The sequence below is a fragment of the Bombyx mandarina genome, chromosome 20, assembly GCF_030267445.1.
Source record: "Bombyx mandarina strain Sakado chromosome 20, ASM3026744v2".
NCBI lineage: Eukaryota > Metazoa > Arthropoda > Insecta > Lepidoptera > Bombycidae > Bombyx > Bombyx mandarina.
Window position 1 is genome coordinate 2,858,982 of NC_143226.1, and position 14,181 is coordinate 2,873,162.

The following is a 14,181-nucleotide window of genomic DNA, read 5'->3' on the forward strand; positions in this document are numbered from 1 at the left end:
CACCCATCTTGAGATATAAGTTCTAAGGGCCTGGCCACAGCTACTGGCGGAGCGTTTTGCGGTGCGTTGCGAGGCGCGGCGGGCGGCGTGTTTTGCGGGGGTATGCCACAGCTAGACTAGTTGCGACGGCGGCGGCGTCAGAGGTGCACGTATTTAGAAAGGCCTATCAAATTTCCCTTTCAAAAGTGGCACGATATTACCTTGAAATAAGTGCGTTCTTAGCTGAAGATATTATTCAATCAAGAATAGGAGCGCCCCTAGTTAGAAAAAGAGAGAACTTGGCGAATTTCACCCTATTTATTAGGTATTATATTAGGTATATTAGGAATATAAGAACTATCCCGATAAATAGATTATTAATAGATTCAACCTTCACAGAGATTACCAGGTTCAAATCTCAATTTACCATACGTGTTAATTGCTGATAAAGCCTATCCTCTTAAAAATTATTTGATGCGCCCACATCCACCGGGTGGTTTAAATGCGGAACAAATAATTTTCGACAAAACATTATACCGGGCAAGTGTCACAATTCAGTACGCGTTTGATATTCTAACTAATAACTTTCGTATTTTTACGAAAAGTGTAAAGGGAAACAAAAAGCACGCGACATTGATTATAAAGGTTTCGTGCCTTAAAAGAAAGTGATGGAGACAGAGATGCAGATTTTCAGCAGTTTGTTTCCCAGTTTGGAGACTCCAATATTCACAATAGCGTACGCAGATCAAGACGGAATAATCGAGCAACGGTTCAAGCATCTAGAATACGAAATGAATTCAAATTTCAAATTTTATTTCAATAATCCTATCCAAGAGTATCTAGGAAACCATTAGTACCAGAAAATTGTTGTTTTATTTCGTCCCACATTTTTTTATAACATGCCTATATTTTAGATGTGGATGTTTTGACATCCATATTTCTGGTCTACTCAGTATTTCACTAATGAATTGTTCCACATCCATTATATTTTATTAGCTCAACACGCGGTAAAAACAAAATGATTTGTTTCGGTCGCGCGATGCCTCAATGCGTCCACCGACACCGCCGCGCGCGCCGCTCTGAACTGTGGCCGCCTCCTTAATGTCTAGTACATTTGTTTCACTCGCACATCGTGCAGCTCGTCGCCGCCAGATGTCACGCGCCTCTCACCGCGCCTCGCAACGCACCGCAAAACGCACCGCCAGTAGCTGTGGCATACTTCATAGGTTGTCTACCATTTGTTTTCGCCGCTCCCGCTTGAGGCGCCTCACGACGCACCGCAATTCGCACCGCTCTCGGCTGTGGCCAAGGGGTAAGGTCTCAGTATAGTTACAGCGGCTACCCCACCCTTCAAACCGAAACGCATTACTGCTTCACCGCAGAAATAGGCAGGGCGGTGGTACCTACCCGTGCGGACTCACAAGAGGTCCCACCACCAGTGATTACGCAAATTATAATTTTTGCGGGTTTGATTTTTATTACACGATGTTATTCCTTCACCGTGGAAGTCAATCGTGAACATTTGTTAAGTACATATTTCATTAGAAAAATTGGTACCCGCCTGCGGGATTCGAACACCGGTGCATCGCAACAACGAATGCACCGGACGTCTTATCCTTTAGGCCACGACTTCAGATCGTCGTGTCGTAATAAAAATCAAACCCGCAAAATTATAATTTGCGTAATTACTGGTGGTAGGACCTCTTGTGAGTCCGCGCGGATAGGTACCACCGCCCTGCTTATTTCTGCCGTGAAGCAGTAATGCGTTTCGGTTTGAAGGGTGGGGTAGCCGTTGTAACTATACTGAGACTTTAGAACTTGTATCTCAAGGTGGGTGGCGCGTCTACGTTGTAGATGTCTATGGGCTCCAGTAACCACTTAACATCAGGTGGGCTGTGAGCTCGTCCACCCATCTAAGCAATAAAAAAAAAATAAAAAAATCCTAGCCGAGGCTGATTCAAAAATCGAATTGTTATTTTTTTGTTTCTTTTAAAAAAGAACTGTTACACAAATCAAAACGAGCGACTTAATCCCCGCAGCTAAAATGGAAACGGCTGCGATAACTCTGATTTGACTGAATGCTTCCCGAGGTTTCGGTTATTATTATTTAATCGCCATTTTGCCGTCACCGTCCATTACGACGAAGAATTCGACGAACGAACTAACCCTCAAACACAGCCCACCGAGTTTCTCGCCGTATCTTCTCTGTGGGTCGCGATTCCCATCTGGCGGTAGATACCGCTAAACACTGCTCTTCCTAGGGCTAGTGTTAGAAAATTCGCTCAGGTTAAACCCATGAGCTCCTACCCGTCTGGGCGTAGCTGGAATAGCTTCTTAAGCTACCATAAAAATAATAATATTAAAAATAGGTTTCTGAAGAGTAAAGATACGAAAATTTGTTTAGGAATTAATTAAAAACATATTAGTAAGTACTATTTAAGTATAGCTTTTTGTACGTTCATTTATTTCGAACTGACAGTTTCTATGAGGGTAGATCGTTTGTTAATTTAGAACTATTGATTAAGTTGTATTTTTTATTTTTACAGTAAATCACATCATTTTCTTTATTGCATTTCATGTCACGTGATATACGATAAATATCTCTATCTATGGATGCTGTGTTGTGTACCTAATCTGTTTATTAGAAAATTGAAACTTCCATAAAACCATGATTAATACACTTAATACGTCTTAAGGTTTTATCTTTGCTGTGTATTAAAAAGCTGTGTCACAAAATAAAAATTCTCCATGATATTCTTGAGTCTTGCGGTATAAATGGACTTGAGGATGAAAGACAAGCACTCGAAAGCAATTATTATTAGTCTCCGCAATTTACTCAAAATGTTGCCAGGTCTTGTCATTTGTTAGCTTAATCAAATTTTATATGGATGCTCAAAGAAATGTTTAACCCAATGAAGTAGGAAACCTATGGAAATGAAACGTCAACCAAAATTTCGTGCCACTGTGACGTCATCTGGCCACAAAACATGGCGGCTTTAGTGCTGTACAAAAGATTTCAATGTTATCAGGTTTTATCGATAAACGTTCTTGGCTCATTTTATTTTAAATATTGTTGAGTATTATTTATTTGTAGAATTTATACTTTAATGGGAAGTAAGTAGGTATATTGTTATGTGCAAATATGATATGATTTAGATGGGTGAAATCTAAGACAAGTTCGTCCTTCGAATTTGCCAAGTAAACGATATGATGATTTTTAAAAGTTGCTACACTGATTTTATAAAGTTGTCGTTTGTCGCAAAACACAAAGATATGGCGTAGTTCAAAGCCATCAGCCCATTTCTAGCATGCTAAATGTTATCGTGTTTTGAGTACGTGTTTTTCTTAGACTATTACAATCTATTTTAATTGTTTTGCTGACTCTAAAGTCCGTAACATACTACCGCAGCGCACCCCAAGGAAGGTGCGCCGCACCATTTGAATCACTTTCGCTTGAGAGTGATTCAAATTTTAAACTTATCAAGGGACCGCGTGAAAAAAAAAACACCTACAGAACATTTATTCATTAATTACAAACGTCATTCCTTGTGACTTCCTCTCTAAAATCACTTAATTATTAAATATTTAACAAATTTACAATAGTGTTTTACTCACTGCGGAATATTTTTTTATTTTTTTTTTATTGCTTAGATGAGTGGACGAGCTCACAGCCCACCTGGTGTTAAGTGGTTACTGGAGCCCATAGACATCTACAACGTAAATGCGCCACCCACCTTGAGATATAAGTTCTAAGGTCTCAATTATAGTTACAACGGCTGCCCCACCCTTCAAACCGAAACGCATTACTGCTTCACGGCAGAAATGGGCAGGGTGGTGGTACCTACCCGTGCGGACTCACAAGAGGTCCTACCACCAGTAAAAAAACTATTTTATTTAAATAAAAATAATTTTATTTAAAAAAAATAAAACTATTTTGTTTAAATAGTTCCGAAGAGATTTTGTCGGTAGCCTTTTTCCCGAAATATCTAAACAGAATGTCTAAATATGTTTTGATGACATATTTTAAAGTGGTATTTATGATTAGTGTCATGATCAATAGATTCCGACCGAAAAATGGATTTTTCGGATGAGGGCTCCATAATGAATTTAAATACATATAGATAATAGTTTTAGGGCATCGACTTTCTTGAGATCCTATAAAATACGTTTTAATTATTATTTTTGTATGTTTTAAGCATGATAAATTATGAAATTTTATATAATCAATCATATTAAATCGATATCAAAGTCAATAAATAATGTACAACCCAAAACAGACGGCCGAACTGACGTGACAATGACATTTGGCGCGCTAAACATGGCGGATTTTCGGCCTCATTAGACGGAGACGGAGATATTTACGTATATTCATGTTTCATTTTATGTACGCACTGAAATACTGTTATATTGTTTTCCTGCGAGTTAAAGTGCTGAGTAAGAACGAGATAGATATATGTTTATGTATGTGCCTTCAAAATGGGTGCTATTTATATAAGCAATTGTACGTATAGAACAATATGTCGTGTCCCTACTATATAGGTCTATGGTTTAACCTTTATACTTCATTCATTCATTCATTAAATAAAAACTTTGTCGCCTCTCCAATGTCATGTCAAATGTCAAAGCATATCTGTGGAGTCCCGTGAGTGTACTTTACAGACAATTTTCCGGTGTAGGTTTAGACAAACCGGATTTTCCTAAATCTAAATGGAATTATACAAAATTCCAATTAGATTTCGTTATGAAATTTCTTACACTTGATTTTGAATTGCATTGCAACTGTTCACATTACTGTCATTGTTACTGTCATTATCACTGTAATGCTGTCATTTCGTGACAGGGAAGATCGAGGGAAAACGACCGCGCGGGCGCAGCCCGACAATGTGGTTCGAACAAATCCACCCCACACTAGAAATCCCATTCCACGAAGTCCTTCCCACGAAGGACATTAGAAAAAATTAAATCCTGTTGAAACACGATGGTCACGACCCTCAGCAATGAGGAAATGACGCGAGGATGAGAAACTGTTCAAAGAAAAATAAAATGGGTCACCTAAAAGTTATCTTTCCAATTTTCCAATAAGAAATTAAAACCTCGCTGGATGTAAATTATGTATTTTTTGTACAATATTAAGTATTTGATAAAATAAAACCAGATGGCTTAAGTTCCAATACATTTTTTTTATTATTTTGCACTTATTTTTAAGCTTTGGACCAAAAAATCCCCTTTCTAACGTCATCTAAGTGGGTCTTATATTTCATGAATTATTGACACATTCTTTAAGTTAGGGACAAAAGGTGTTTTGTTTACAATAAATTAAGCTTATTGCCAAGCTAATTTAAACAATGGCATGATATATTAAACAGATTTTCAAGTATGAAAACATCAAATGTGAGACTCATGGGTTACAAAAAACAATGCCTCATTAAAACTAAAATTTTGCAGAATGTACTTAAAAGTAGTATAATTACTTATTCAAGATCTATATGAAACTAGGCACTCATTCTAATTAAAAAAAGCCACATGTTTCGATGAAAAATATATTACAAAAATGTTCATAAACATAGTGAAAAATGATCATGTCCATAAAGACGACTTAGTATGGATATGACTTATTCCCAAAAAAATATATGACTTGAGTTTTGTTAAACTTACTTTTATTTCATCATTGCTAAGACAAAATTAAAATTGTTTGTATTATTGTGTGTATTGTTACAAGTACAAGAAGCAAAAAACCAATTGTAAATAAATCAATTAGAAAGAAAAAATAATAAAAAGAGAAAAACGAAACAAAGTCGCGACAGTGGAGAGTCACAACTATATGGATGGCACATTAACGCGCAAATACTGAAACTGCATTTACATTTAAAGGTATGCGAAAAAAATAAAAAATCTAACAAATTTTAGATTTAATTTAGAGGCCTTTAAATTGAAATACCGTTTCAGTATTTGGGGTATACCCTACTTTATTTTTTAGAGTTATCTTGAACACCAGTGCCCAAATACTCTTTGTTTGTGTGTGGGTGTTAACATTATGTAGTGTTAATGTGAATTGTGGTATGGCTCGTAGCAAGTGAAAAGACACATTGCCACGTTGCATGCTTTGCAGTACGTGATGGTCCGTTTCCCGCAGACGGCGCACTTACGCTTTAATCGGTCTGTCTTTCCGGACTTTATCAAGTCGTACTGCGCCGGGGTATGCAAATTTGTAATTGTTTTTGAAATGGATATACGTGTGCCGTGTGCTGATAACAAATCAATTATCAACGCCTTCCGGAATTTCCGGTGCGTCAATAATTGATTTCCTAGTAAAATGTGTGCGTTTAGGATACTGGCGTGCAAAAGCCTTCTAAAAATTTTTTTATACCAGACCTGGGTCGACTTCCTTTCGATGGGGTACATAGAAAGCTGGTGGGCTTTGCGGTCGACGACGCCCATACAAGTGTTGTAATCCAGCACAACAGACGGATTCAGTGTTTCGCCACACCTGGTACTTGAGACGCCATGGTATGTAGAAATAAAAGCCTCGCGCTTCCCGATATCCCTCCACACCATGACGTCCACATCTTCCGAGGTGCAACCCACCACTTGACCGACTATCATGTCCTTTTCGGATATATTCGCCAATTCAGATGGTACGAATTGACGATTTGTACTAAGTGTTCCAGCACAATCGAATCCCCGGACTTTCAGTTCCCGCGCTAGTGCTGGGGAGTTGTAAAAATTGTTCATCCATACAGTGTGACCTTTATGTTCAAGACCGTTTAGTAGTCTGAGTACAAGAGATGGTATTGTTCCAGAAATTTGATTATCTTCTTGAAGCGCCGAGATATCATGGCCTACGTACACTTCAAAACGCCACAAATATCCCGTCTTGGACTCACAGACTTCAAATATCTTGACTCCAATTGTCGGTCCCTTGTTAGGTATCAATTGATTGTCAAGCAAACCCTTCCTCATAGTGAAACTTTCATGGAGAGTCACATTTTGTGATAGAATGAATAATTCAGAATACTTGCAATTTAAGTGGTCTATAATGGGTTTTATCTTAAAAAGTTTATCTTGGGGTTGTGTTAGCAATTCAGAGTTATAATGAACATTATTACTAAAATGAAGACATTTTGATATGAGCATAAACCTATCGTATGACATATATGTGGAGAAGCCGGGGGTATTGAAAATATCGTTATTGTTGCTCCAGTACTCCTCTGCATGGCTTTTTACTACCAAACTCATAGCCAGAATAATAGCAAAATATGTGTAAAGTTCATCTACATTCGTATCATGCCAACGAGTGATGCGACTTGTAGGACGGATCATCCCATTCTCCAGCATGGTCGTTGCCAGCTGCTGTGAATAAAGATTGGTCTCCCTAACAATCAAATCCATAATTTCACGATTCCATATGGAAATAAAAGCTTCGTATGGATTCGTGAATGAGACTGTAGGGCCACAATTAATTTGCGAGAACGGTTCTCGTCTCAAATGAGGTTCAAATTGAGATATTGGAAACGCTCTCCAGTCAAATTTAAATTTGTTGTTCGGCTCCACGGGAGTCGGCGAAACAGGCGTCGGTGAGGCGGGCGTCGAGACACTAATGGATGGTCGACGTAGTTGCGAAGGCCGCTCCAAAGTAAAGTTGATAGAACCTCTTTCAACTTCCTCATCTTCTTCGTCCATAAGCATCCTTGCCATCCGGGGCGCCCCTAATGGCTGTATAATCCCTTCTTCCTCTTTGTCAGACTCTTCTTCGCTGCCTGAAAAAAAAAACGTATAAGTTCTGGTTTCTATTGTAATAGATATTTTAATTCCGAGATTGTTGAAAAAAAGGTTGATGTCATAATGCGCTTACCATAATTAAGTATATTGGCCATTTTAGAATCACGATGGGATCTGCCACTGACCGAAGGCATTCTACAAAAGAAAAAGGATTTTTTTAACAAAGCTGATAACCTTATTTGTGGTATTAGGTGGAGTACCGAGCGAGATGAACTTACAGTTGTCGACGAATTTTTGCGCTAGAATCGCCAACGCTCGGACTTCTGAAAAATAAAACAAATATTTAATAACAATTAAACATAACAAAAAAAAACTACAAATTTTTTTTTTATAAATACTTACACAGGCCGCTTGTTCTTTGTTGTAATTGAATCGCAGCTTGCACCATAATCAACATTTCTAGAACGTTACAAAGAAACATTTAAGACTATCTATAGCGATACGAAAAAATAAATAAAAAGAATATGATTGGCTTATGCAAAGAATCCTATCACTGGCATAAAATATAAAAAAATAATCAAATGACTAAAACAACAAAAAGAAACCATTAAAAACTTTCATACGAAACTCAAGTCTTAAACTATTTCTACGGGCAGCCATTTTGGGCCGTGCCCCTTCAAAGACCTGTCTGTGTAAATTCCTTATGGTGTTTTTGTATATTTGAGGCCAAAAATTTCGCATTTGCGGCTAAAACACACGTATTTTGTAATAATTAGATTGAAGATCACCATATAATGAACTAATTACACTTAATATATTAAAAACTTCCATACGAAATTCAAGTCTTAAACTATTTCTACGGGCTGCCATTTTGGGCCGTGCCCCTTCAAAGTCGTGTCTGTGTAAAGTCCTTATGGTGTTTTTGTATCTTTGAGGACAAAAATCTCTGATTTGCGACTAAGACACACGTAGTTTGTAATAATTAGATTAAAGATCACTATATAATGAACTAATTACACTTAATATTCGTTTGTGTTTAATAATTTTTCTATCAGTATAACACCAAACAAAATCCACCTAGAGCTTCGAAAACTGACTTTGTTGTTGTTTCAATGGTTGTTTTTGACTTAAAATGTAAAGAACATAACGAAGTTAGTAAGTTAAATTAATTATTACTTACTTTTCCATATTTTTCAGCAGATAAATAAAAGTTATAAAGTTAAACAATTTGTTGTCGCACAAACCAACCAGCTCGCAGGACGTAGGAAACACTAACTGAAACGGTTACTACCAATTTAAATAATTTTTTTTTTGTAAGGTATTTTATGAGCTCATAACTGAGACCTTTAAGTCATGTCTTATTTTAATTTATATTCATATTTTTATGAAAAATGATATTAAGGAGTGAAATGAAATGAAGATGATTAATTTGAGACATTAATCAACTGGGATGAAATTAGATGAAATGAAATGAGATGATATGGGATGAAATATAATCTCACATTACATTTTGAGTAAATTGCGGAGACTAATTGTTTTGAGTCCTTGTCTTTCATCTTCAAGTTCATTTTTACCGCAATGTAATTTCATCGGGAATTTTATGACAGAATTTTGTAACACACAGCGAAAATAAAACCTTACCTAATAAGACGTGTATTATTATGGATAAAAGACACTGAAGTAGGAAACCTAAATAGGTCTATGATAAAGGAGTTTCAATTTTCCATTACAGATTACACAGCATGGCATCTTAAGCATAGATAATACACTTATCAGACGTCACGCGACACAAAATGTAGAAAATGTTGTTATGTCAAAATAAATAGGTAGGCAATACAAATAATTAACAGTTCTAATTAACAAAAGATCTATCCTCCTCATAGGAACTGACTACCTGTTCGAAATAAATGTACGTACAAAAAGCTATAGTAATTATTAATATCTGAGATGATTGTTTTTATCTAATTTCTAGACATAAAAATATCATTTCGTATCATTTTTACTCCTCAGAAAACTACTTAATTTTATGTTATCAATCAACGTTAAGGGCTGTAAGGAAGCAGCGGCCCCCCTCATGTATTATTGACTTATTATCGTTGACTCTATCAAGAATATTGTTTATAAATAAATATAAGAAAATGTTGGGAAATCTGAAAGATTTCCTGTCCGTCGTCCAAGAAGGTTTAACTTCAAACAATAATTTGCGTCAAACGCTACAAGAAGTTCAAAAAGTGACAGGAATTTTCAAGGAAAAACAGAAAGTCGCAACCGAGGACAAAGTTAACTACGGAACTGGCGGTGCCTTACTAGAGAAATATCAAGATGATTGGGTTGAAATACATGGCAACGCTGATAGTAATTCTAAAGCCGCCGATGAAGTAGATAAATTGATTCTAGAACTACACCAAGAGACGTCGTCGCGATTAAAAAGTGCTCATGATTTGGCACAGGGATTGAGTCACATACCCGCCTTGACTGCAGCGGTGGCAGAATGCATGGACAGCATGAAAACCCTGCAAGCCTTAATGAAGACTGTGGAGGAGGAATTAGTAGAATTTGAGGATATTGTAGAGAAAAGCAAACAAGAAAACTGGAAACTAGATCATCAGTATCATCTAACATTGTATAAAGAGAAGAAAATGGGTATGTTTTTATTTGTATTCTGTTTGTATTCTGGTAGTAGGACTTCTTGTGAGTCTGCACGGGTAGGTACCACCACCCTGCCTATTTTTGCCGTGAAGCAGTAATGCATTTCGGTTTGAAGGGTAAGCGTTAAGTTGAGATATAACTTAAGAACTTATATCTCAAGATGGGTGGCGCATTTACGTTGTAGATGTCTATGTGCTCCAGTAACCACTTAACACCAGATGGGCTGTGAGCTCGTCCACCCATATAAGCAATAAAAAATAAATTATAATAATTTTTAATACATCATGCAACAGTTGATCTGCATTGCATAAATTTATGATAAACATAAAGATTATATGCATGTGTACATTTATGTGCAATTAAATTTTAATTATTAGTTTTAACAAAATGTATTTTTAATTTTAAATAAATGGAAATGTTTTGTATATGTATAGGTTGGTACAAAAATATTTATATATTTTATTTGTTATTCAAAACTGTTTTTAAATAATATTAAATACAATTAAACCATGCTAAGTATCCATAATGGTCTGGAAGGGATAGTATTCAACAGGAAAACAAAAAAACTTAGACCTAAGGCTCATCCCAAGGCGGGTTTACATTATTGATGTCTATGGGCTCTGTCTCTGCCAGTGTCAGGGTCCATTTTCCTACTTAAACTCCTCCACTTTGCCTGGTCTTCGATAGCCTTTGGTGGTGAAGATATTCTCCTCCGTATCTGTCTTTACTACATTCAACCAGCGCTTCGTACTATGGAATCATGGACCTGGTACATGGAGGTTGAGGTATATATTTCGGGCACGTTTTACTGCCGTACAATAGGACTGGTTGGACGTCGAACTTTTACACGAGGCCTTTTAATTTCACCGGTATCCTGCGGTCGCACAGAACGCCGGATACTTCTTGTCATTTTGTCCATTCGGTGCTTATCCGCGCTTAAAAGTCTTCATCAATACAATATAATAAGTAAAAAATATAAAAAAATCCTAAAGGCTGGTTATATTAATAAGTCAATTGTCATCCAACGTTGGTTATATTTCAGCGTCATTGGAAGAAGTTCGCAACAAACTGGCCAGAGAGAACACAGAGAAGAGCATCGAGAAAGAGAAGCAACAAATAGCTAATTTACAAGTTAAAAGAGAAGACAGTGAGATGGCCTTTAAATATGATGTCGCCAAATATTTAGCTAATGGAAATTTACCTACAGGTTTGTTAGATTAATTTATATTGTTAAGGTTTAGTTTATTGTATAATACATGCTTTTACTGATGGTAGGACGTCTTGTGAGTCCGCACAGGTAGGTACCACCACCCTGCCTATTTCTGCTGTGAAGCAGTAATGCGTTTCGGTTTGAAGGGCGAGGCAGCAGTTGTTAACTCATGTCTCAAGGTCGGTAGCGGCATTTACGTTGTAGAGTGTGTCCACAGTGCGTTTCCAGAGGTCTTTTTTGCCACGTACCATCCGGCTATGGAATGAGCTCCCCTCCACGGTGTTTCCCGAGCGCTATGACATGTCCTTCTTCAAACGAGTCTTGGGGAGAGTATTAAGCGGTAGGCAGCAGCTTGGCTCTGCCCTTGGCATTGCTGAAGTACATGGGTGACGGTAACCACTCACCATCAGGTGGGCCGTATGCTCGTCTGCCTACAAAGGCAATAAAAAAAAAATTAAAAAAAGATGTCTATGGGTTCTGGTAACCACTTTACACCAGGTGGACTGTGGGTTCCTTAACCCTTCTACGCAATAAAAAAATGCTTGCTTTAATATTATAATACACGCAATGCTTCTAATACAATATTTATAGGTTCGACATAGCATATACAGTGGTAAAAATACATACATGGAGAGTACAGTTATTGCATATTACACTCAATACCATCTCTTAAGTATTTTTATTATTTTTAATACTGGTATTCTTTTGCTGGAAGTTTTCCTATCATATTGTTATAAAATTATGTTCGTATTTATTTACGTTGCTGACTGATGATCAACTATAAATTTTTTATTGTGTTATTATTTAATGCTGTTAATTTGCTAAGTCGATTTAGAATTCAGTGTCTACATAATTCATCAATTGTCTTCTTTGTTTTAGTTCCAAAGCCAGTTTCATCGAAAGTGACTTTAGAACAGATACAGTTGGACGAAGACAAAACAGATCTTGAGAAGTTCCTGGATAGTTGATTGTATATGTTGGACTTTTAAATTTTAAGTACAGTAAATAGGTGAAGAAACACAGAGCTTTTATATAGTAAGTTATGATATATTCCAGATTCTATACACCAAAGTTGAAAATAAAACTGTTTTTATTATAAATGTATTCTTATTGAAATTCGGGAAGGCCGAGCTAGGAACGCTTCGCCTTGAGTTAACCTGAGATTCTCTACGTATTTTTTAATACTAGGGAATCCAGCAAAAAAATTCAACCCATTCAAACGAAAAATGTTGCAGAGGCAAGTTCCAATCAACATTAGCTACACATACCCGATCCTGTGGACCGTATGCTAAACAGTCAACCTTTTTTTTTTTATTGCTTAGATGGATGGACGAGCTCACATCCCACCTGGTGTTAAGTGGTTACTGGAGCCCATAGACATCCACAACGTAAATGCGCCACCCACCTTAAGATATAAGTTCTAAGTTCTCAGTATAGTTACAACGGCTGCCCCACCCTTCAAACCGAAACGCATTACTGCTTCACGGCAGAAATAGGCGGGGCGGTGGTACCTACCCGTGCGGACTCACAAGAGGTCCTACCACCAGTAATTACGCAAATTATAATTTTGCGGGTTTGATTTTTATTACACGATGTTATTCCTTCACGGTGGAAGTCAATCGTGAACAATTGTTAAGTACGTATTTCATTAGAAAAATTGGTACCCGCCTACGGGATTCGAACATCGGTGCATCGCTAGATTCGAATGCACCGGATGTCTTATCCTTTAGGCCACGATGACTTCAATAACGCCCTAAACACGTCATTACGGATTCTCCCGATCCATTAACGGTGCTTTTAGATACCTCAAGTACCGGTCACCGTTCTCGCCGAACCCGCCGCTTGCGACCAAGGGCTCGACCAGTAAATTAACCCACAGACACAGCCGAGTTTCTCGCCGGATTTTCTCAGTGGGTCGTGTTTCCGATCCTGTGCTAGATTCTGTGAAGCACTGCTCTTGCTAGGGCCAGTGTTAGCAAAACTTCCGGTTTGAGCCCCGAGAGCTCATCTACATGTTAGGATGAAGCTGAAATAGCCTCACAAGGTTAAGAAGGCTTCGCATCCTCCATCATGCGATGACGTGCTACAACCGGTCTACCGAGCAAAAATACCTGCCCAATTAAAGATCTTCCCTATGTCGTACCCTAATCACACCCAACAAACAGAGTCGAAAGATGAATTAAGCCGCCTAAAGTGGTTTCGGTATCTGGCATCAACGTTTTTAACAACTATTTACGTCCAATATTAACAAGACCCCTTGATGGTGGCTGTTTAATGCAATCATTTGTCACAGCCTACTTGATTATAATAGACTAGGTACGAAAAATTTGGGTGTGCTGTTGATCTGCTTGTGAATCTTGTGGTTCACGTACACAGCTTGATATTTTTGTGCATACCCTATATTATTTGTGGAAACTTGTATTTGGCCATTCCTAATTGAATCCTAGTTGCAAGTTCCCTGATGGTTAAATGTATTATGGAATGGATACTCCGGAAACTAGGCCCAAAAGGCTAGACGGTAAAGACAACGCTGAAATATGAATGTTTTAGATGAAAACCAAAGGAAACAGTAATAAAACGTTTATGACTAGTAAAAATAGGCACACTTTTGTGGCTATGAAACG

At 37.5% G+C, this 14,181-nt stretch overlaps 2 protein-coding genes across 5 annotated transcripts; one reads left to right on the forward strand and one right to left on the reverse strand.

Moving 5' to 3' along the window:
• Positions 1-5,139: 5,139 nt before the first annotated feature.
• LOC149500614 (piggyBac transposable element-derived protein 4) lies at positions 5,140-9,435 on the reverse strand. Of its 4 annotated transcripts, none has more exons than XM_089735879.1 (6): positions 9,340-9,435; positions 8,879-8,973; positions 8,101-8,157; positions 7,977-8,018; positions 7,832-7,893; positions 5,140-7,736 (listed from the first exon to the last, which is right to left on the reverse strand). In XM_089735879.1, the coding sequence occupies exons 2-6, from the start codon at positions 8,884-8,886 to the stop codon at positions 6,022-6,024; spliced, it is 1,884 nt and encodes a 627-aa protein (XP_089592005.1). In that variant the 5' UTR covers positions 8,887-8,973; positions 9,340-9,435; the 3' UTR covers positions 5,140-6,021. The 4 variants fall into 4 exon arrangements, with proteins under 4 accessions (XP_089592005.1, XP_089592003.1, XP_089592006.1 ...); XM_089735877.1 differs by having other exon boundaries at positions 7,977-8,021; XM_089735880.1 differs by lacking the exon at positions 7,977-8,018.
• A 29-nt stretch (positions 9,436-9,464) lies between these two features.
• Dysb (dystrobrevin binding protein dysbindin) lies at positions 9,465-12,657 on the forward strand. The gene is made up of 4 exons (XM_089735906.1): positions 9,465-9,607; positions 9,709-10,341; positions 11,390-11,554; positions 12,437-12,657. The coding sequence occupies exons 2-4, from the start codon at positions 9,837-9,839 to the stop codon at positions 12,523-12,525; spliced, it is 759 nt and encodes a 252-aa protein (XP_089592032.1). The 5' UTR covers positions 9,465-9,607; positions 9,709-9,836; the 3' UTR covers positions 12,526-12,657.
• The last annotated feature ends 1,524 nt before the right edge of the window (positions 12,658-14,181 follow it).